This window comes from Pezoporus wallicus, unplaced genomic scaffold (genome assembly GCF_028554395.1).
Source record: "Pezoporus wallicus isolate ANWC-B61680 ecotype Strahan unplaced genomic scaffold, APGP_CSIRO_Pwel_v1 contig_5863, whole genome shotgun sequence".
NCBI lineage: Eukaryota > Metazoa > Chordata > Aves > Psittaciformes > Psittacidae > Pezoporus > Pezoporus wallicus.
In genome coordinates, this window is record NW_026635152.1 from 581,338 (window position 1) to 605,319 (window position 23,982).

The following is a 23,982-nucleotide window of genomic DNA, read 5'->3' on the forward strand; positions in this document are numbered from 1 at the left end:
CCGGGCAGGGACACAAACACTGACTCACTCTCAGCTGCGAGAAGCGCGGTGGCTTTGCTGGTGGCTCCTCGTACGGTCTGTCTGCCAGGGAGGCGATGATCCGCTTCCGATGGCCCAGCAGGTTCACCTTCAGCACCTGCAGGGACAGCCCACGGTCACTGGGGGTTTTCCTGCCCTGGGCACAAGCAAAGCTTCCCCTCCTGGAGCTGTGCTGTTCCTGTGTAACACGTCTGAAGGCTGTGCTGCCATTCAGCGGGACCTCAATAGGCTGGAGAATTGGGTAAGGAGAAACCTAATGAGGGTCAACCAGGGCCAGTGCAGGGTTCTGTGCCTGGGGAGGAAGGACTCCAAGTACCAGCACAGGTTGGGGCTGACCTACTAAAGAGCAGCTCAGCTGAGAAGGACCTGGGCTTGCTGGTGGATGACAAGTTGACCATGAGCTGCAGTGTACCCTTGAGCCAGGAGGGACAAGAGTATCCTGGGGTGCATCAGGAGTGTGGCAGCAGGTTGAGGAAGGGGATCCTCCACCTCTGCTTGACCCTGGTGAGGCCACATCTGGAGCACTGTGTCCAGTTCTGGGCTCCTCAGTACAAGAGAGACAAGGAGCTACTGGAGAGGGTCCAGCGGAGGGCACCAGGGTGATCAGGGGTTTGGAGCATCTCTTTTATGAGAGACTGTGGGAGCTGGGCCTGGTTAAGAAGAGCAGGGGATTGGACCAGATGATCTCCAGAGGTCCCTTTCAACCTTAATGATTCTGGGGTTCTGTGACTCATTGCAAGTCAAAGCCCCAGAGAGAACATGGGCAGGACCTCACTGCATGGCAGCAGGGTAACACTCACATTTACTATTTCAAGCTCCCAGAGGTTTTTCACAGTGTCAATAGAGCTGTAGCCACTCGAGAGGAAGGACTGGATGTAATCCTGCAGCCCCAAGGAGTCGAGCCATGCAGGAACTGAAGGCTGGCTGTTCCCATCACAGCCCAGGGGTTTCAACTGTAAAAGCACAAGATAGGGGTTAAAAGCCCCAGGCATACAGCACCAATTAAAAGCAGTTTAAAGGCCATCATCATCCCCACTAGAAGCTTTAAAGGAAAAAAGTCACCCTATGAATAGGAAACGCACTTGGGATCAAGACTGGCAGAAGGGACAGCCACCCTCTCCCCTGCAGTCATCCCATCCACGTAGCTTGGCAGATGAATATACTCTTCCTCCTCCTTGTTATTCCCAAAACCCTTCCCACAACCCTTGTGATCCTTGGAGTTACAGGGACTGGCTTCTGCTTCCTCTGCTTCCACCCCACTGGGCAATGCCCCCTCCCTGCTTCACATGATGGTGTCAGCACTGACCTTCGGGAGGGAGCGAGCGGCCTGGAGCAGCTTCCGCCGGTGCTGTGGGTCACTGATCCCAATGTCCCGAAGGTCCTGGTCTTCCATGACATTGCAGCCCTGCAAGGACAGGAAGAGGTGACATGGCAGTGGAGGACAACAGGAGCAGAGATCGTGCACTACAGCAGCCTCCTGACCTCACCTACCAGTATGGCCCCAGAGCAGGAGGAGGAGGGTCCCAAGGATGGCAGCTCTGCCCCATGAACTGAGGGCTGACACGAGAGGGGCAGCAGCACAGACAGCATCCATGGGGCAGAGCACTGCCATCCCCTCTCTCCCTCCTGCAGCCTGCTCAGCGCAACCTCCTCCTCCTCCAGCCATCAGATTTCAGCCATTGCTCACAGCCACCTCCCTGTTTGATGCTTTAATCGCTGCATAGCAAGCCCCAAGTAAACCCCAGCTTCCCTCAACCCCTGGTGCCCGAGTAGGGCACTTGGCTCTGCCCAGGCTCCCTCCACAGCCACAGAAAAACCTGATTTTCTTCCATGAGATCCGGCAAACTGGCAAAGGTTGGATTTATCCTCCATTCCTTGGGCAGGGGAGCAGCTCACCCCACTGGCAGCGAGTCAACGCACACTGCTCTGTTTAAGCCCATTTTTTGCCCCCTTTTCTCCTGCAGAGCAGCAGCAGACGCATGCAGAGCACACTGATTTACCTCCCTTAAGATCTTCCATCACAACCTGCTTCCCAGCCCCTCGTACCTGGGGAGAGCTCAGTGGGAAGCGCAGGCACGTCTCCCCATGGCTGCAAGAGCTGTCTGACAGAGGCTTCAGCTTGAGCCCAGAGCCCTCTCCCCAGCCCTGCCTCCCTCTGCTCTCAGGAGAGCCCCAGCTGAAGGTCTGAGCTGACAGAGCTTCGCTGTTCCACATTCGGGTTTTATAAGAGAAACCTAATTAAAACTGGCCATGGGGCAATCTGCTGCTGCAGGGCGATGCAGGCTGCAGAACAGACCGGCCGCGGCTGCAGGAGGGAAAGGAGAGGGGAAGATTGCCAAGGGTCCTCTGTAAAGGGCAGCAAATGTTCTGTATTCCAGCCTTTTGGTAGTTTCTGCAGTATTTCAGCTATGTACTACCTGCTGTAAATACACACACTACACACCACACACTACACACCACACATCACACACTACACACCACACATCGCACACTACACACCACACATCGCACACTACACACCACACATCGCACACTACATACCACACACTGCCTGCTGTAAATACACACACTACACACCACACACTACGTACCACACACTACATATCACACACTGCCTGCTGCAAATACACACACTACATAGAACAGAATCATAGAATAGTTCGGGTTGGAAAGGACCTTACGATCATCTAGTTCCAACCCTCTGTGCCATACACTACCTGCTTTAAATACCACAGCCAAACCCGAAAGCAGTGGCACCCACCAGAAAGTGGCAGAGGAGGAGGAACAGCCCTTCCCTCTGCCCCCTCCCTTTCAGGTGCCCCTGGACAAGCACCCGGGGCAGTCCTTTGGGGATGGCCTGAAGAGAGTCACTGGGTGCATTTCACAGAGCCAGGCCTGCAGCCAAGTGGTGCCTGGCTCACAGAACCCCAGAATCATTCAGGTTGGAAGGGACCTCTGCAGATCATCCTGCAGGGGCACGGGGCCACACTGCCTCTCTTGCACCCCACATCCTGCAGGCAAGGCCATGCGAAACCCCCGGGTCTCAGCCTGGGGGCAATGCTGCCCCCAGAGCCCTCTGCAAGGATGTAACCATGTCACACGAGCTGTTCTATGCACCTGGTAAATTACAAATACATTAAAACCTAATTTTAAAGGGCATTTTGTTGGTTTAGGCTCCAAGGGTGCCCGTTTGGTGCAAGAGCAGCGCCAGGCTCCTCTGCATTGAGAGCAATGCAACGTAAGGAGGCTGCTGCTGTCAGAAGCAGTGATCGCTCCAGCTTGTTGGCAGCAGCATCCCACCACAACAAATTGGAACATCCCTCCCCTTTCTTGCTCACAGATTTTAAGCTACAGAGCGACATTTAAATGTGGATTCCTGTAACAGCAGGGGATTGTGTGCTCAGTTCAGGGGAAGAGGGAAAGGATTAAAGGCAGCTTAACTCCCTGCACGCGCCTTACCTTGCACAAGTGTTTCCGCATGAAGGTCCCTGGGAAGCAGAATATGTGCAAGGAATTAATCTACTAAAGGGAGAGAGCTTTGAAAGGGCTTTTTTAAATGGTCAGGAGGTGGCTAGAGCAAGTGATGCGATTTCTCCTGTAAGCCTGGCGAGCAAAGCACTACTGCCCTGCCTGCAAAGGCAAGCACAGGAAGGGACTGAGCTACTGAAGTCCCTGCAGCAGGTTAACACCACACCTTGGGTACCTGAAACCTGCTGTTCCTAACACCTCAGCCCACCCTGCTCCCCCAGCCTGCCCCATCTGGGTGCTCTGGTGCTTAAGGGCTCTGTTAGGAGATGGTGGCAGCAGGTGCAGGAGCTGGAGGAGGATGTGAGCAAGGGCACAGCTCACAGCAAACACTTCAAGCCCCAGCCCGTACAGCAGGGACGGGTGGCAGCCAAATGAGCTGTGACAGTGGTGATGTGTAATAGTCCTGTATAAAAATTAAACAAGCTTGCTGATCCTATTTAATTTTAATCACGCTCATTTTCCAACGTTGAGCCTTTCTGGTGCTAATCCACTTTAGCACAGCCACGTTTCAAGCTGGCACTCTCCAGGAAGCCTGGTTTATGCTGACACAGTGCCAGGCCCAAGGCAATAGGTGTTCTCCCACTTTTGGCATCTCAAATTCAAGGAAAATGGCTTGCTATGGAGCGAGGATCCAAGCTGGTTAAATACTGTAAAGCCTTCAGCTTTCTTCAACACTCTTTACTTTTATGTGTCACATTAAATTCCCTCAGTGCCAGTCGTATTCTCAGGGTACTTAACAAGGATAGACAGAGCATAGTTCCGAATAAATCATTACAGCCTACAGAGCATGAGCCTCCGCTTAGAGAAACGTCCTTTAAACCCATCCAGGTTTATCTCCTATGAAAAAGAAAATAATCTGCCACTAAACCACACAAACACAAACACACTGGAGATCTTTTAACCTCTGCCAACCCCACAGATGAGCTGTTTAAAACAGACTTTAAACCTGTTTGCATTTCACAGACAAAAGCCAAGGGCCAGAGATGCTCTGCCTGGACCACCGCTGCCCCTTGCCTCTGAGCCGCGCTCCTCTGGCACAGCGATGGCCTCCGGTTTAGGCAGTGCCCTGCTCTCTGCTCCTGCAGAGCCACCTCTGCTCAACCAGCAATGGCTTGGCACAAAAAGCCCCTAAGCAAGGGGGGTTCTCAGCCGTGGTGACCCAGCTGGGTCCTTCCCTGCCTCTCCTGCCCATGAGCTAAAGCACCAGAGGTTTTAACCTCGACAGGAGGAAGAACTCCTCCCCACTGAGGGTGCAGAGCTGCAGGGGGGATGTGGAGCCTCCCTCCCCGGAGACGTTCAAACCCACCATGGACACGTTCCTGGGTGCCCTGCTCTGGGCGGCCTTGCCTCGGCAGGGGTTGCCCCGCATGATCTCCAGAGGGCCCTTCCAACCCCAAGGACTCTGGGATCCCACCTGCTTTCAGCCCCGTCCTTCCTGACCTCTGCATCACCAGCTCGCACCGGGCACTGGGCTCCTGAAGGGTCTGCCCCGATCCAGGCAAGAGCCACTTCTCTGCTGCGCCACGGATGGGACAGCCACGGGCACGGAGGAAAGGGGAGCGAGGCGATCACCACCCGCTGAAACAAAGCCTCTGGTTACACAGCGCTGCTCAGAGGGAGGCTGCAGAACTTCAGCAGAGCCGCTCCCCTTCGGCACTGGCAGAGGTCGGCACCAAACCAGGCCAAAAGCTGCCAGCTCCAAGCGCCCGTGGAGGGGTTCGAGCGGTCCCGGCCCCCCTCCAGGCCCTCTGAGGACGGGACCAGCAAAGGCCCGAGGTGGGGGAGAGGAAAGCTCTCAGGGACAAGCCCTGCTGTGAGCTCCGTGCTCCTGCAGCAGCCGCAGAAACGCTGCTCAGGATCACAGACTTCCCAAAGACCTATCCCAGACTTTATTCCCTGTGACAACTGCGTTTTACCTCGTGCCCCTCTCTGCTATTGGGCTGAGCAGGGCGAGCGCAGCTCAGGACTGCACCAGGCCAAAGCTCTTGATTCCCTCCACGCTGGGGGAGTGGGGAAGATCGGAACCCCCCGTTCCCCCCAGCACCTCCCCATCACAGAACCATGGCATCAATGAGCTCGGAAAAGCCCTTTCAGCTCATCCAGTCCAACCCTTACCCCAGCACTGCCCAGGCCACCCCTAACCCATGGCACTGAGGCCTCGTCTCCACGCTGTGTGAACACTTGCAGGGACTGTGACTGCAGCCCTGCCCTGGGCAGCCTGTTCCAATGCCTGAGCACCCTCTGGGGCAGGAATTGTTCCTCAGCTCCATCTAAACCTGCCCTGGGGCAGCTTCATCTACACAAGGGTAAACACACACCCAGATGAGCCCTCTTCCACCCCCACCGGCAACCCAAAGAGCCTGAACCGTCAGCCCGGCTGCAGACACCTGAAAGCGGGGAAGGTGAATCCCCCTCTCCCGCTCTCCAGGCAGGCAGAGACCGGCTGCAGACAGCCTGGAGGGGCTTTATTCCCCACTCTTCCTCAGAGCCAAACAGCTTTCTGTGGAAAGGCCCAAATACACGCGACCGTGAGGGGCACCTCTGAACCCCACCTGTGCCCTCTGCATTGCCCTCATGCAGGGCAGTACTCTGCCAGTGACCCGTGCCCTTGGCTGGGCTGCCCCGGAGGATGCTGGCGCAGCCGACCCGCCTGCAGAAACAGGCTTTTAGAGACAGGGTCGCTTTAGTCATGCTTCACATCTTGCTCTGTAATTAAACAGCCTGGAAGGCTCCAGGTTTCTCATTAAAGGCACAAACAGCACAGTCAGAGGGTACACTGTGGGAAGGCGGCGTCCCCTCCTGCTAGTTCGGTGACCCCAAAGGCAAGCATGCCAAAAGCAGAGCTGCTGCAACCTGCCAGCATCCCTCCACCAGGAGGACGCTCTGCAGGCACTTAACTACCCAATTTTCAGACGCTGGTTCTCGCACAGAGCCTGGCTCCAGGCCATCCTCTCCTTCCAGCCAAGGAAAGGCCCCAGGCAAAGGAAGTGTCATATAGGACGCATGGTCTTGTCCAGCCAGCAATGCAGCCGAATGAACCCCGACTGCTGCACTAAGCTCAGGCTAACACAAGTGCTGCCTCTGTTACTAAACCCTGTATTAAAGACAAGCAATGGACTGCAGGGAAGTCGGGGACCAGAATGTGTTTGCTATTAAAAACAACAGATGCAAAACCCAAACACAGCTTTTCCAGACTACAAAGGCTTCTGAAAACATCTACAGCAGAGCGCCTTCAGCTGCATGAGCCAAAGCATCCAGCTTTTCTTACATTAATGCATACAAAGCTCTTTTTCCCTTCAGTACATTCAAGACAATTTGCATCTTATCAAGGATTTTGCTGCCACTGCTATTGCTTTACTTCTGGCAAACAAATGCCTGGATGTGGGAGATGGGAGATGCATCCAGCTTACCACAGACCCAGCCAACAGAGACAATACAAAGCAAGCCTGCAAACAGAGACTGCACCTTCCTTAGCCTCAACACCAATTTCCCCTTTTCAGGCAGAATAAAAAAGGATCAAGAAGCCTCATGCTGGCCATCCTGGGAGCAGCCAGCTGCAGCCTTCAGAGCCTCAATGCAAGCGGGCAGCTCAGGGGTTGCCATCCCGAAGACAGCAGCTCAGTGGCGTGCCCAGCAAGGGGATCTGGTGAGTCCTGCATGGCTCTGCCTGCTCCTGCTGCCAGACTTGTAAAAAACCACTGCACTTCACAGCCCTGCGGCCCCAGGCAGCATCCCAAGGGTAAGGGAAGGCAGGAAAATTCAGACAGATGAGCTACAGCAAAGGTATTCCTGGGAGCAGAACAAGCTGCTGCAGCCAGGAACGAGCTCCCTGTCCCCAGATCTATCAGTAGTTAATGACAAAGAATCACCTTCCCTGCAGGGTTTGGAGGTTGCACATTTGGCCTCATCCAGCCCCTCTGCATGTCCAAACCCATCTGAGCAGGGTACAGGGAGGCACCCACCAGCCTCAACCCGCTGACTGCACAAGGGGCTGGATGGAGCTGTGCTTGGAGTAAAGCCCTGCTAATGTGTTCTGCTCCACAGGACAAGAACAGCTAACGCCTCGGTTAATGGACTAACCTAGAAACAAGTTTGTGCCCTGTCTATCTGTGTGATTTGGACTTGTGGGCTTTTCACTTGAGACCCCCACTGATAGCTCAGAGCTTTTAGAGACCACCAAAAGCTGAAACCTCCCACACCAGAGCCTTGATTACACGGTGCTGAGTACTCACAGCTCCATGAGCCAACCCTGGCTGCTCAACCCCACCAACAAACCTGCACCAGTGGCTTATTTATCTCAGAGCAGGCTCATGACCCCAAAGCTGGGTCCTGCACACCCCAGGGGTCACACAAATATGTATTTGCAATTGGCCTCATGACCCGTGGGGTTTTGTGTTGTCCATTAATGCCATCCACAGTTCAGTGGGAACAAAGGGAAAAGCAGGGTTTGCTTAGCTAAGGGCATGACAACGAAGTCCCACTGGTTGTGGAAAAGGTTCATAGACAAAACCCTGCAATAAATCTCAGATTAGCACACGGCCTCTTCATTTCTGGTTCATTTTCTCCCCCATGCAGCCTGGCAGCGAGACAACAGCAGCGGAGGGGACCCGTCATGCTTGTCAAGTTCACGCAATTTTATTGAGAGGAAGAAACTAAAAGCTGCTTTAATGGCTTTTTGAATGGTTATTGGGCCTGCAGCTACCAAGGAATCAGATGTGAGCATCCAGATCTGGTCCACCCACTTTATTTCTCCAAATCCACTCCAAACTGGCTGCTCCCTGTGCAGTCCATTTCCATCATCTGGGGAGCTGCTGCGTAGCTCTGCTGCCTTCCCCCGGCAGAGCAGCCGGAATGCTCCCTCAAACCCCAGATCATTGCATGTCTCTGCTCTCCCTGTTCCCTTTCAGGGAAATCCCAATCCCCATAACCACGGTGGACAAAGCACAGTCCTCATGAACCGCCCAAGCAGTGTCTGAAACCCACTGGAGAACTATCAAAACAATTCACTTCACTGTATGAATCGATTCCCACTCAAAAGCTAAGCAGAAGCCCTCACACAAGGGGCCAATTCCACCCTTATGTGGTGTCCATCCAGGGTACAATCTACACAGGGGCTCACCTGGTTCCATACTAAAATATTCACCAACAGCTGTAACCACACCAAGTTTTCTCTTCATTTCATAGAATCCCAGACTGGTTCGAGTTGGAAGGGACCTTAAAGCTCCTCCAGCTCCAACCCCTGCCACGGGCAGGGACCCCTTCCACTAGAGCAGCTTGCTCCAAGCCCCTGTGTCCAACCTGGCCTTGAACACTGCCAGGGATGGGGCAGCCACAGCTTCTCTGGGCACCCTGTGCCAGCGCCTCAGCACCCTCACAGGGAAGAGCTTCTGCCTTAGATCTAACCTGAACTTCCCCTGCTTCAGTCTGAACCCATCACCCCTTGTCCTGTCACTGCAGTCCCTAATGAAGAGTCCCTCCTCGGCATCCTTGTAGCCCCCTTCAGACACTGGAAGCTGCTCTGAGGTCTCCCTGCAGCTTCTCTTCTCCAGACTGAACAGCCCCAATGTTCTCAGCCTGGCTCCATACAGGAGGTGCTCCAGCCCCTGAGCATCCTCTGGCTGGAGGCCTCCTCTGGCCTTGCTCCAACAGCTCCATGTCCTTCTTATGTTGGGGACACCAGAACTGCACACAGTGCTGCAAGGGGGGTCTCACGAGAGCAGAGTAGAGGGGCAGGATCACCCCCTTCAACCTGCTGGTCACACATGGGCATGCAGCTCCTTGTCTGTGGGATCTGAGAGAGGTCACTGTTCTTCATAGATCACTACCGAGTGCAAACCACTACTGGAATATGTCAGTTAAGATCTCCCCAGATAACTACTATAAAACGACAAGTTTTATATGGAGACACAACAAAGCTCGGGGGCACAGGCATGCTCAGAGCATGCTGAAAGCCTGCTTGCTGCCCAGGGGCCCCACATCTGTGAGCCAAGCTGGGTAGTTCTGAAGTGAATCGTGCAAAGCAGAGCTACAACTCACTGAGGCCACCAGGAGATGCCCTGTGCTCCAGCATGACAGGTATGGGATGAGAATGAAGCTTGCACAATGTCAGCCAGCACCCAAACCATGGGGGTTTGCAGGGTGAAGGTGACAGCTCCATCCACATCCTATCCTTTGATATGAGGGCTGTCCTGGGCCCCAGCTGGGCAGAGCTCACTGAGCTGCCCTCCAGCTCTGCTCAAACACCAATCCAGAACCTCAGCTCCATGTTTTCATCATCCACACACACAGAAGAGAGGAAAAAGGCTCTTCCATAACAAAACACTGCAGGTTAACCTAACACAGTGCTGAATTACATTTGATCAAACTAAAGCCAGGACTCTAAATTATTTGTGCACACCCCGTTATTCCAATGCCATCATTTTTTTACCACTTCTGCCCAATTATTATAAACAACAGAAAAAAGCAAGCCAGAGGAGCCCACGGCACTACATGAGGAGAACAGATTTCCCTTTCTGATGCTGTCTCATTGAATCAGTGTTAGCTGCTTTCCACACACTCCATGGGCTTCAACAAGAAAATTAAAAGGCACCATTAAAAGAGGCTGAGGTTCTCTTTTACCTGCTCATTTGTGAATCAAAGTATCTCTGGACTGAATAAAAAGTTCAGCTACAGAATAATGGCACAACTGCCAGAGCATGTGAGGTTTGCCCTTTTCAGATGCCAGCCTGAACAGTTGTCTGGGGTAGCAGCAAAAATTCAGCCCTCCCAGGGAAAGGAAAAGCTTTTGCAAGCATCTCAGACACGTTTATGGGATCTGTGGGACCACAAAAAAAACGTAGTGAGGGTGCAGGTAATGGTATTTCCTTCCCCATTTCTTAACTCCATCATGAATTACTGCAATTCCTTCTTATTACAGTAGCAATGCCTCTTCTTCCCCCAGCACAGCAGAGCCCAGCTTGGCCTCTCCCATGGATCACTCCCATGTTTGCTACAGGACACCAGGGTGCATTTCAAGGTGCAAGACCAGCTTCCCATGGTCTTCCCAAGGGGAACATCTGCTGCAGATGCACTGGTGATCACAGGAGACACGACAGGACCAAGTCTAGGAGCAGCAGAACCCCTCTTACTCCACATTCCTGTGACACTTTGGAGCTACCCCAGCTTATTTCCAGTCAGGCTCAACTCCATGTATAGAGCATCTTTCTGAATGGCACTGCTCACTCACTGCTACGGTTGTGTGATCTGACCTTTTCCTTCCTCCTTTGGTGCAGGAAGAGGCAATGGGTCTCCAGAAACCCCCGGCTGCACTCTGCACGTGGGAGGCAGCAGTGCTGGCTCCTCCTGGGTGGTGGAGTATTCTTGGTTCATTAGTCCTGTTAACATTTGGCAAGCAATTCTGCTGAGGATTTAGCTCGACTTGCAAAGCTTTACTATTGCTAAGTCAAGGGCAGCACAGCCAATGCCGGTAATACTCAGCTACCAGCTTCAATTCAGTCCTGTTTACTCATTGCACAAATAAACCTTTCCCCTCTAATGAAAGAATTCCAGTAGGCTGCGAAGCAGAGAAGGAGAATTTGAAGCACCATCTCCCCTTTAGTCTTTTTTAATCCCCAGCTGGCTGAACAGACTGCTTTTTGAATTAAAGCCTCATATTAGAAGCAGAAGCTGAGTGTCACAGTCTGACTGCCCCAAGCCAGCAATGCTGGCACTGAAGGTCACTCAGTGGCAAGGGAGGATGAGCCAAGGAAGCTGCTCCCTTGGACCACGGGGTGAGTGCTGCGGAACAACAGCAAGGAAACCACAGAAAGGCCCTTTCCTTCCTAGCATTGCCCAGAAACACAACAAAACTGCTGTAATCAACTTAAAGAGAATGTAAGAATTGTTCCAAATACTAACACCTGCAAATTGGGCCACATTTCTGTGCTGGAGAGAGGCTCAAGTCTTGAATAGCCCGTTTCTTCCCTCAAAAAAGCCAAAAGATTGCACAAGCTGGAATAAATGGCCATCAGTCCCTTCCCAGAAACATGTCCATTGGCAAATAGGCTTTAAGGTCACATCAAATGGATGTTTAAATAATGCTGCTATCTTGTGTTAGCAGTATCCACCCTAAGTGAAGTCAATACTTCATCAACATCATTTACTCTGCACTAGTCATAAACAAACTTGGTTTTGTATTGGACTGTGAAACTGGTCAGTGCCACCGAGATGCTCTCGCATGCCACGTCCAGCACTGCAGCACTTGGGTTTGTCCTGCACATTTAACAGGAATTTTACATCATGGAAACACTGAGGCAATTCTGCTTTCAGTGCTGGAAGAAAGCAACACATCAACGAGGCCAGTGCTGAAACAGCCTGTCCACAGCATCCCACGCCGGCTCCGGTTCCTAAAACACCCAACGCTTGTGTCAGTCATTGCATTTATGCATTTTCACCTGGGATTCCCTTCTCCTTACCATGATTGTATCAACTCGTTCTTCCCCGATAACCAATTCACAAGCTCTCAAAAATCCCTGCAAGTTCCAAAAGCGAGAACATTCCCAACAAGCCCCAGCACTGCTCAGAACAAATGGGTAGGACAAGTAATACTCTTCTTTGTCCTGAACTCCCAAAAGAGAAACAGCTCTGGCAGAAACACACATCACTGTGGTGCCGTCATCACTCTTGTACCAAAGCAGACCTGAACTGCAATAGTTTGCTGACAACTGAAGTGCTGTCTCACAAGCTTGTGCGCAAAGGGTCCTGCTGGAGCGCGAGGCCTCCAGCTACATCCCTATACAGAGCTGGAATTCCCAAAAGCAGAGAAGCCTCAGCCTGACATTCACAGCCATCTGCTAAAATACACTTTTCCCTTCTCCTTTTATAGGAAAACCTGTAAAATGCTCATGGCTCACATTGTGGCTTACATCTCCAAGCCTGCCTCTTCATGTAGACCTACGGAAACTGCAGGTCTCCAAAGGCACTTTCAATGCTGCCTGTTGAGGTGCAGGAGCAGACCCTGACAAGGGAGCAGGATTCTTGCCCTGGCCCCGCTCAGCGCTTCTCCTCAGTGCTGCGGGAGACGCAGCCTGCAGCAGCCAGACGCATGTCCGGAGAGCACAGCTGATCCCTGGATTGCTGAGAGTGAGGGAATTAATATTATTGGAAACAATGCATGTTTCTGCCTTCCTAGATTAATATCTAGTTAAAGAAGCCCAATCCATTTCATTGAATCATAGAATGGTTTGTGTTGGAAGGGACCTTAAAGCTCCTCCAGCTCCAACCCCTGCCATGGGCAGGGACCCCTTCCATAGAGCAGCTTGCTCCAAGCCCCTGTGTCCAACCTGGCCTTGAACACTGCCAGGGATGGGGCAGCCACAGCTTCTCTGGGCACCCTGTGCCAGCGCCTCAGCACCCTCACAGGGAAGAGCTTCTGCCTAAGAGCTCATCTCAGTCTCCCCTCTGGCAGGTTAAAGCCATTCCCCTTGGCCTGTCCCTACATCCCTTGTCCCAAGCCCCTCTCCAGCTTTCCTGCAGCCCCTTCAGGCACTGGAGCTGCTCTCAGGTCTCCCCTTCAGGAGCCTTCTCTTCTCCAGGCTGCCCCAGCCCAGCTCTCTCAGCCTGGCTCCAGAGCAGAGCTGCTCCAGCCCTCGCAGCATCTCCATGGCCTCCTCTGGCCTCGCTCCAACAGCTCCACATCCCCCTTACAACACTTTCCAACCTCACTTTACCATACTGCACATTCTTGACTCAATTCCTAAAGGAAATTTCCTAAAGGAAATGAGTCTGGGGGAAAAGGCTTTTGTAATACAGGGCACAAATTAACACAAGAGCCAACTGAAAACATGCAGGGATCTGGAATTCCTGAAAGCAGACCTGGCTAAGCACAGGCTGTAAGAGCACCAAAAAGCACCAGCCAAGCTCTGTACTCCCCAGTTTTTCTCTCTCCGCAACTCTGTACTACCTGCTGGGTAGCCAGTACACTTTAAACATCTACCAGAGCCCTCAACACCTCTGTGCCAGCAAACACCAGATTTCACCCAGTTACCACTGTGGTTACAGAATATGCTCTTTGTTAGACTCTTCTTAACCCTACTTTTAGTTACTACCTGCTGCAGGCTGAGTATTCTTCAGAAGTGTAATGAAGAGCTCTTCTTCCAGGACACTGTCCCTGCTTTACAGCTGTACTATCACTACACATCGGTTTCCTCTTGCAATGCTTTTCTTGTCTACCCACTGGACAAACTGCTTGTTTGCTCACAAACGGGCACCTTGGGGACTCTGGAAGCCACAGGAGCCTGAAAACCCTATGGCCCTCTATGTAGTGTGAGATCTGACACAGAAAACAAGAGTGCTTCTGTATCAAAAGACTCCAACTGCATTTTTGCAGCTAACATTAATTAGCCACACAGCCCATCTGGCAATTTGCAAACTATTACCAGGCATTCTCTGGACCTTGAAATACTTCACATAATGAGGCCCTAACAGAGACTAAGCCTTCACAAAACCCATTTTAACTCCAGGAAAACAATGACACTCAGTTTGACAGATTCTTCGTTAGTGACTGGAAGTGGCACTTCGGAAAGAAACTGTTATGTAAAAACAAAAGGAATGGACAGCCTGGAATGCCAGGAGCAAAAGCATCCAGGTCTTTCAGCGCTCGCTGCACCAGCCAGCTTCAGTGTTTACAGCTTTAATAATTCATCTAAGAACATCAAAATCACTGCTAAAACCAAATTACCTATTTGATCCTCATCCGTACTGCATCCGAACATTTTCCTTCCACAACATCAGAAGCTGAAGGCAAGTAACACCACAGAGAAAGAGGTTCCTAATAATTAAACTTTCATCCCGGGCTGCCTGGATTAGCTTGGAGTTGCCAGGACTTAAAGCAAAGGATTTAAAGCCAGTCTTGCCATGGGTGCCAGAGCCAGCTTCCTAGTGAAAGCAATAAGCAGCCAAAGGGAAATCAGCCAGGGTTTGCAGGAAACCTTTGTTAAATTACTTGACCTTTTAAATTTGGGAGGGATGAACAAGGAGAGCAGCCTATTCCCTGAGACCAGCAGAAGCTGATTCCTGCACTGGGAACAGCTGCCTGGCACTGGATAGGAAAGAAAACCAGTCAGGCATGAACACTATTAAAAAGCAACTCCTACCATGTACACCATAAAATCCCCCAGTGAGACACATACAAGGGACCTTTGCTTTCATCTTATAAATAACAAAATTCTGCATCAGTCTGCAACGAAGCGTTGCTATTTACTGCAAATAAGCAGTCAACAAAAATTCCTGCTTCCGAGCCTCCAGCTCCTACCTGGAAAGCAAATTTCCTTCACTATCAAACTTCTGTGTTGCAGAAGGTCCATCACCACACTCGTCAGGCAGGGTCAGTCCCAGTAAAGGTGGTTTTATCTGCTGCCTGCTGGAGTGAGCGCAGCCCACAAACACCACAAAAGTCAAAGGTCCACCAGCAGAGGGGATCTGTGGGGCATTATTTCATTTCAATTCCTTGTAGCATACCCAGAGCATCCCACAGGTGCAGTCAGACCACCCCAGCACGCAGGAATGCTGATTGCTCACCCAGAGCTGAACACACAAGCCCAAAGCACAGCAGTCAAGGCTTCATCTGAAGGTTGGGACGAGCCGGGTGGGACACTGAGGGACCAGAGCCCCTCAGAGCTGGACCTGGCTTGGCTGTGGCAGTGCCAGAACCCAGTGAGGGCAACCAGGGCTTCCATGGGGGCAGCTTGCTCCAAATCCTCCCCAGGAAAGAGGGACAGCGCTGCACATGGCTGTAGGACCAGGATAAGGTAGAGGCAGAAGGTTGCATGGTAAGACCATCGCCGGTTGCCAGCAGTTCCTGTACTGAAGGTGCACAAATCACAGTCAAATCCAGCTCTCTAGGGGAGCACTGGCCCTGCCAGGCTAAGGTAGGACGACAAAGGGATAAAGTGCTTGCCATGCAGGCCAGAAGGAATGGCTGGATGCTGCCACAGTACTCAACTTCCAGGGATGCTTAGAGATCCCAAGCCATTCGCAAGTACTGTTGACCAACAGTACCTACCCCTGCTGATTCTTGTTCCTTCTGCAGCTGCCCCACACACACCCCCTCACCACTGCCAGACGGCTGCCGTGTGTTCCAAATCCTGTCACCCAGCTCACAACAGAACTGGCAGGCACACATCCTCCACATCCTCCACACTGTCCACTGTACCAAATGCCAAGGCAGGATATTACATTAGCCCAAATGACTTTTCCAAAGGTTTACAGCCATTTCTAGTAATGCTTTATTTGCAAAACCTGGGAGTCCACGCTCAAACACCATTTCTTTAAGCCATGCAGGAAGAGCCCTCCTGAGCGCCAACATTTTCTGCCTTTGCTGGTCATCATTCCACATGAAATCGCCAGCTAACTGGTTATTTAATAAAACTGGTTATCAAATAAAACCCCTCAATATTAAGCATTACTGTGTTGTCATCATTAGGATTCAGAGCCAACAGTGTCAGTGCAATTGGGTACAGCTCATTTACATCCTGTCTGCATGCTTACAGCAGGTATAGCTCCAACAAGAGTTCCTCCACCTCCTTCACAGTCCACAACACAGACTGCTCAGTGATTTCTTCAAGACGCTACTTCAGTGTTTGAAATTCCCCTTCAGAAACAGGAATTCCAGTTCCCGTTTCTGAAGTAAATTGGGTGGTAAAGATTTCAGAGGCAGAATAAATGAACCTGTATATCAAAATTACAGTGGAATAACTACATCACCTGAATTAAATGCGAAGATGAATGACCCAGACCCAACACAACCCTTACTTCTTTCGTCTGACCTTCCACACCCCCAGGACCATCCTGCTGCGCTGCAGAACCCAGATCTGTGCTGCAGCTGACACGGGGTGTCCATAACAGCTCAAGGTTTGACCAACACATCTGGTAGAGCCCGTGGGGTCCCAGCAGGAACTTACCAGGAAGCGGACATCATCAAAGCCGTTCAAAAGCAGCTTACTCTCATACTGCTGCAGGCCAATGGACTCCAGCCACTCCCCAACACTCTGCTCCAGCATCCGTGAACCTGACGAGAGAGGAATCGGCAGACGCTTGAAAAGGGAGAAACCATTAAGGCGGTAGCAGCGGCACTCTGAGGAAGACAGATGGCATTGCCACATCATAGTCATTACCATAAAGAAACTCAACAAATTATGCTCAGAGAACAACAAATCAGCTGGCAGACAATTCCTCTTGTGTGCACAGAGCATGGACAACGAGCTTCCAGTGCGTCTGTGGGCTCCGGGTTTAATCTGTATCCCGGTTAATGCTCCAAACCAGAACCACCTTGCCCGGGCAGAGTGTTTAGAAGCACTGCTGGGACCAGCACACCTCATGCACTGCTTTCAGGGCGAGCTTCTTGCCAAGCAAACACACGAAGCCCAACCCCATGGGATGCAGATCCACTCCTTGGCTCATCTGAAGGGGGCGGGAGGAGGGCAGAAAACTTTCACCCAAGGCATTCCCAGCCAGTTGGCGACGCGAGGGAATGAAGCAGAGCCACACAGGTCCTCTCATCCATGCAACTTGGGATGCGCTCCCCCAGTCAGCGGGCCAGGAGCAGTGGAGCCACAAAGCAGCTAGAGAGGAAAGACATCTTCATGCAGCTGAGACAACAAAACAGACACGACGGACTCTGAGAAAAGCAGCAGAAGCCAGACTAGAGCAGCTGTCCGCAGGAGACATGCAAGACAAAGAGAGCACACAAACTGCAGCAGAAGGAAAGAAGGGCTTATACTTTTTTTCCCCCAGCAGTCCTCAAAGAGGCAAACCATGGTAAGGGCTTTTTCTTGCTGTTACTGTGTTAACAGAAGCAGAGGCAAGAGTGAGCCCAAGCATGAGGCTGAGAGTCCTGGCACTGTCATTTTACCACGCATCCCGACACATGGCATTCCAGTACCGGCTGCACTGATGAGTCTAACTACACCCCTGCACTGGGTGACAGCAAGAGACAGAGGAATCAGTATGGTTTTCACCTAATGCATTCAGTCCTGTCAGGTATCTGGTACATGCTTGTATCTGCCCTTCCTTATCTTCAGCCAAGCTCAGCTGCTGCAACCGAGCCCCTCACTCAAAGACGGAGCAGCTCTGGAGGAGGAGGCATTTCAGTTCCTTGCTTCCAAACCATGACAAAACAGAAAGAACCCAAAGGCAAGCACACTCTCCTGTCTTCCTGCAGCAGCTCAAGTCCGAGACATGCCCTGGTACCTCCCCTTAGGATATCCCAACACCCTAAGGAAACTGCACAGACAAGCTTTCCCTTCCCTCACCCCTGGGAAGGGAATCCAATGACTTGTTACTGTCCTCTAGAAAAGCTTGAGACCTTAAATATGACCCCCAAAAAAAGTTCAGAGATCTCCTTTAATCAGGGAATTTGCTATGCAAGACAGGCAGAATTTTTCAAGCTTCTTAGCACATCTGTTTCAAGGATATATGCAAACAAAAAGATGCTCAGGAAAACCAAAGTTTGCTTCTTCGAACCTTCAGGTCTGCTGAAGCTGGCTGGTACCTTCCAAAGCATCCTTCCCCCCCCACCTGCTGCAATGGCTGCACAAGGCAGAGCTCACGGTGCCATCTGGAGATTCTTGGGATAAGGGTTCCTGTTGCTTTGGTCCATAGGAGAGCTCCTCTGGTCCACAGGAGAGCTCCTCTGCCAAGCGAGTCCGACAGAGCTGGCCAGTCTTTCTAGTGCACACTGCAGCACGAGCAACGCAGAGATCACAAAAGGTTTCTGTCTCCCTCCCCTAACACAGCCTCTAGAAGGGCAGCAGCTAAACCTGGAATTCATGCAACAAGCTCCTGCTCGGCTGGGGTCTCCATCCTGCCCTTCTGTGGGTCCCAGCAGCCGTGTCCCCTCCCAGAGCAGCGCGTGTCCTTGTGGAGCGCTGCAGTGCTTTGTCTGAAGGCAGCGAGCTCCACGCTTGCCGTTCCACTCGCAGTCTTGTCTCCGGCTTTCGCATCGCCTGTCCCTCCCTTCTCTTCATCCTCTTACCCCTCCCAGCTTTTCCATCCTCTGTACAAGCAGCGACCAGAAGCTGCAGGAGAGGGGAGGGAGAAGCAGCTTTCTAACTCTCTGGTGGCAATGACTGGCTTCTATTTTCTCAAGGATGGACTACACGCCTTGGGTTTTCCACAGACGAGGTTACTGCTCTGCTTTGACAGTTCCAAGTGATTTGTGGCTGGCTCAGAATTAATTCATCAAGAGAGAGGTGAGGAAACTGCTTGCTGCCTACTACAGCATTTCTGGAAGCAGCCGGGGCATTGGCAGGGGAATGAAACCATGGCTCTGAGCTCCTGAATTCAGGTTTTGAAAAGATTATTTACTCTTCTCAGCCTTTCAACACACTCATAAATGTATTTCTGCTTTTACAGGGGAAACCTACAGTGACACCAAGTGCAGGGTTTTAAAACCACTTCAAATCGAGACAAAATGAAGCAGGGGCTGGGTATCTGGAGGAAGGGGAGTGGCGGGGTTTACTTCAAAAAGAAAAGGAGAAGAGATGCCCAAAGCATCCTAGGTGAAAATAAAGACTAAAATACACTTACTATTTGTATGTTACAAGGATGACACAAGAACAAATGAATCCCAGTCACTGTGCCCCCCCCCCCCCCCGCCCCATCAAGAGCCTGATCACAACTTCTGACTGAAACAAACTCCTGATGCTCAGCTCCATCCTCCTTATGCTCCACGTTTCATGAATCCTACCTTCAAAGGGTTTGCAGAGGCAGAGGGGGAAGCAGTCAATAGAGTGTAGTTACAAATAATGAGAGTATTTCAAAGTTGCAAAGCAAGCAAGCCAGCAATTCAGTTCCTCCTGCAGGACATTTTTCATGTTACACAGCGTGCTTCAAAGAAAACAGGAAAGGGAGAGGGCTACGAGGGCTCAAAAGGGCCCTTTTGGAAGTTACAGTTCCAATAATGACCTTTAGTGTAAAGTGTGAGTCTGTTTGGAGGACGAAATAAGAATGTGGGCCACTCCAGACAAAAAGCATCACCCTCATCACCCTGTTTATGTGAGAACAGTTTAACAAGACCTGGTGTGGCCTGAAGACACTTAACCAAGCTTCACCCAGAAGGTAAAACTGAAAGCCCAAGTAAGCGCTGATGAAACCATCACAAAGCAAGCATGCAGGAGAAGCCAGTCAGGCAGGTATTGCAGTGACTGGGAATGATCATCAGCTGGAAGTCCTTAAATCCACTGAGAAGCCCATATAGCCCATTGAGGAGGGATATAACCTCAGGCAGTGCATTAGGCAAGATGGATGGGTGAGGCAAATGTAGTCACTAATGCCATCAGCTGCAAGGAAACAGCCAGCATCCAGCTTTACTGAACTAAGCTCAATTAGCCAAATGCACATTGCTAACAGATTTCCCCCTCTTGTCCAGTAAAACAGTAAGCACATTCTTCATGTCTCAAGTCACAGGTAACTCACTGAGCCCCAATGCACTCCCTGTCCCTCCTGCCTGCATCGAACTGATTTATTGAGCAGAGACCACTCACCTAGGACTTTATCTCACTACTGCTGTAAAAGACAATAAAAAGTGTTTCTATAAATACATCAGCAACAAAAGGAGGGCAAAAGAGAATCTCCATCCTTTGTTGGATGTGGGGGGAAACAGCGACAAAGGACGAGGAAAAGGCAGAGGTACTTAATGCTGCCTTTTGTCCCAGTCTTTAATAGTAAGGCCAGTTCTTCTCTGGGTACCCAGCCCCCTGAGATGGAAGACAGAGACAGGGAGCAGAATGAAGCCTCCACAATCCAAGAGGAAGTGGTCAGTGTCACCACTGAGACACACACAGGTCCCTGGGGCCAGATGGGATCCACCCAAGGGTGCTGAGGGAGCTGGTGAAGTGCTCACCAAGCCGCTTCCCATCAGTTCTCACCAGTCCTGGCTCACTGGGGGGTCCTGGTTGGCTGGAGGTTCACAAAAGTGACCCCATCTACAGGAAGGGCTGGAAGGAGGATCCAGGGAACTACAGATCTGCCAGCCTGACCTGGTGCTGGGGAAGGTTATGGAGCAGATCAGTCGGAGTGCACAGGACAACCAGTTGGGTAGGAGTGTTGATCTGCTGGAGGCTCTGCAGAGGGGTCTGGACAGGATGGGACAAGGCCAATGGGATGAGGTTCACCAAGGCTCAATGCCATGTCCTGCACTTGGGCCACAACAACCCCCTGCAACACTCCAGGCTTGGAGAATTGTGGCTGGAAACTGCTCATAGGAAAGGAGCTGGGGGTGCTGAGTGATGGAGCTGCACATGAGCAGCTCGTGCCCAGGCAGCCAGGAAGCCCCCAGCATCCTGGCCTGTACCAGCACCAGTGCGGCAGCAGGGCCAGGGCAGGGATTGTGCCTCTGTGCTGGGCACTGGTGAGGCCGCACCTCGGATCCTGTGTTCAGCTCTGGGCCCCTCACTACAAGAGAGACATTGAGGTGCTGGAGCGGGGCCAGAGAAGGGAACGGAGCTGGTGCAGGGCCTGGAGCACAAGTGTGATGGGGAAGGGCTGAGGGACCTGGGGGGTTCAGGCTGGAGAAGAGAAGGCTCAGGGGGACCTGATGGCTGCCTACAAGTGCCTGAGAGGAGGATGGAGCCAGGAGGGGCTGGGCTCTGCTCCCAAGGAACAAGGGATGGGACAAGAGGAAACGGCCTCAAGCTGCCCCAGGGCAGGTTTAGATGGAGCTGAGGAACAATTCCTGCCCCAGAGGGTGCTCAGGCATTGGAACAGGCTGCCCAGGGCAGGGCTGCAGTCACCGTCCCTGGTGGGGTTTAAAAGACATGAGATGTGGCACCTGGGGATATGATTTAGTGATGGACTTGGCAGTGCTGGGTTAACAGTTGAACTCTGTGATCTCAAAGGTCTTTTCCAACCTAAACAATCCTATGATTCCATCTCCTCTATTCTGAAGGAGGAAAATGCTGCTTGGCAAGTCACCATAACCCAGCGAGCAGCACACAGGCTTCTTGTTAAGAGCCAGCAGTAAGATGGAGCACTGCAGTGCAGTGGGGTTGAATTTCTGCTGCGAGACCTGTACTCCCCTACTCTTCTGACTCACTGGAAGGAAGAGATGATCAGAAGTGGGCTGAAGGAACTAAATAAATGAGTGACTACAAAGCTCACGTGCAGGGAGACACAGACTGGACTCAAGCATCTCTTCACAGGCAAACCAATCCTTTAAAGCAAAGGTTAGGTGGAATCTGGTATCCTTTACAAGATGGTGTCCCTTGATTCCCCAAGCTCGGAAAAGCACCAACACGGATCAGTGACTTGTCTTTTCCTCCTTCCTACACCACCCCATCCTTGCAATACACACTTGGAAGATTTCCTTACAAGTTCTATCAGGATGAGAGGGTTGAACCTGTTGGCCAAGAAACAGCTTCTAGCTCCAAATTGTGTAAAGATGCCAGAATGCCCCTAATTCTCTTACCCTCCAGAGGCACTGCCCATAACACCATGGCAAGACAGGGAAGCTTTGTTACTGTTTTAGGGAGGAAAGCTTTATGGTACAGAAACCAGTTATTTGCCCATTTGTATGGGAAGTCTGGGGAATGGCTGGGACCTGAAACGAAGTGCTTCAGGGCCTGGGCTTGTTCCAGCATGACTCCAAGGGCTCCTGCTCTCCCTATACACAAGTCAGTTGTATGTAATACCTGCCGGTATGAACAGACTCTCCACAGTAAGCAAAGCATTTTACCTTTCCAGGCAAATTAATGATTCCAGACACCAAATCAGTTAGGAGCCCCAGTATCTTCCAAGCCCAGTCATTTCTGAGGATGAGAGAGCATTTGGAAAGTTCCCTGCAGCTCCCTGCACATCTGTGGTAGGAGCTGAAGTGTTAAACCAGCCCCAACAAAGCCAGCAGGAGCAGAAAACACCAATGCCCAGGTGCAGGCACCCCAGGCCATCCTCTGCCTTTGCCTCTGCCCAGTCTCTGGCTCACTGCGCTCACAGGGAAAGGAAGGATTAACAGGGAATGTGTAACAGCAGCTCAGCTGCACGCGACAGGCCCCAAACCCAGTGTAACACTGAGCAACCTGCAGGAAAACACCCGGCTTAAGGACAAGGCAGCTCCTGGGGCTGCCTGATTCCAGAGGTGGGTGTCCATTTTGCTGGAATGCCCCTGCACAAGGCTGAAGTGCTGGCTCCTCCTCTCTCCTCCATGTTAGACCTCTCCACTGATGCTATCGATCCATCACACATGCTGCTACAGCTCCAGACCGGCTTGGGGAGGGCTTGTCATAAAGCAGGGTGCTGCTGAACAGTTGACACTGCATTAGGCCAAAAAACCCCCTTCTGACCCCAGAAAATATAAGCCCTCCTCAGTGCACAGTATCTAGGGCGGGCACAGGTTAAACTCCCATTGGGGATTCCCTGTCACCAAAGCAAAAACCCAGGTGATAAATGGATGTGAGATAAGCTCTGCTATGGCAAGCGTGAGCTGTGTGTGCGGATCCATATTAGCATCTCATCAAGAGATGCCCACCCAGAGCAGTTCTGAGCTGCAGGCTGGAGGTGAAGGATTTAAAAGGACAGAATCCCTCGTGGTGGCAATTCTCCAGCAAGCTCTTTAAGTTCCGCTTTTGGTTTTGCTCCTGATTTAAAGGCAGAGAAGGGAATTCATGCTTAAAGCACAGGGGAAGCACATGCCCAGCAAGCAGCCTGGTTTAGCAGAGAGCGGTGCCTTCAGGCGTGCTCAGAAAAGCCTGGCACAGCCTAAGTTGAGGCACGTGGCACATTAGCCACAGCCAAAGGGCACAGCCACCATGATACCCGTGCTGTCCTGCAACTGGCATCACCTCAGTGCTGCCCTAAGCACAGCCACTGTCCTAACAGAAACAAGGAGGCCCTTAGTGCCATGGGTTAGTGGTGGCCTTGGCAGCCCTGGGGTAATGGTTGGACTTGATGAGCTTAAAGGTCTTTTCCAACCTGGCTGATTCTGTGTTTCCCCCACAAGAGGCACTGGGAGAAGGTGGTGTCCCTGAACAGACAGGGCTGCTCCCAGCTATTGGGATGATGGCACTAGATCAGCCACAAAGTATCCCAGAGGGCAGTGCTGCCGCAGCTGAACTGGTCTCACCATCAGAAAGCATTTCCTAGGACAGCGTTTTCAAGGTGGAGATTTTCTAACCCCCTTGAGCAGAACATGACATTGAGGCACCTTCAGGCCCCAGGCAGCAGAGTTCATCAGCATCCACTTCATCAAGCTCTGTAGCTGTGTCTCACCTCCTGAGCAGCTTGGAAATGTAGAAGCACGGAGACAGTCACCTGGGGAAGGGGCAAGGTGACTTCCCCACTCTGCAAACCATACAGAGATATGTCCAGGGACATTTGCACCAAAGCATCCTTCCTCTGTCAGCACCTCATCTGCTTTCCTCAAAAGAAGGCATAAAAAATATAGGA

The 23,982-nt window shown here is 51.7% G+C and overlaps 1 protein-coding gene across 9 annotated transcripts in view; it reads right to left on the minus strand.

Annotated features, from left to right (window-relative positions):
- Positions 1-23,982, minus strand: part of ANKS1A (ankyrin repeat and sterile alpha motif domain containing 1A) — a 126,233-nt gene that overhangs the window by 25,184 nt on the left and 77,067 nt on the right. For all 9 annotated transcript variants that reach the window (XM_057404181.1, XM_057404239.1, XM_057404212.1 and 6 more), the window contains 4 exons: positions 16,506-16,612; positions 1,346-1,444; positions 840-992; positions 29-136 (listed from right to left, as the gene is read on the minus strand). In XM_057404181.1, coding sequence (XP_057260164.1) covers positions 29-136; positions 840-992; positions 1,346-1,444; positions 16,506-16,612 — 467 coding nt within the window. The remainder of the gene's footprint in view (positions 1-28; positions 137-839; positions 993-1,345; positions 1,445-16,505; positions 16,613-23,982) is intronic.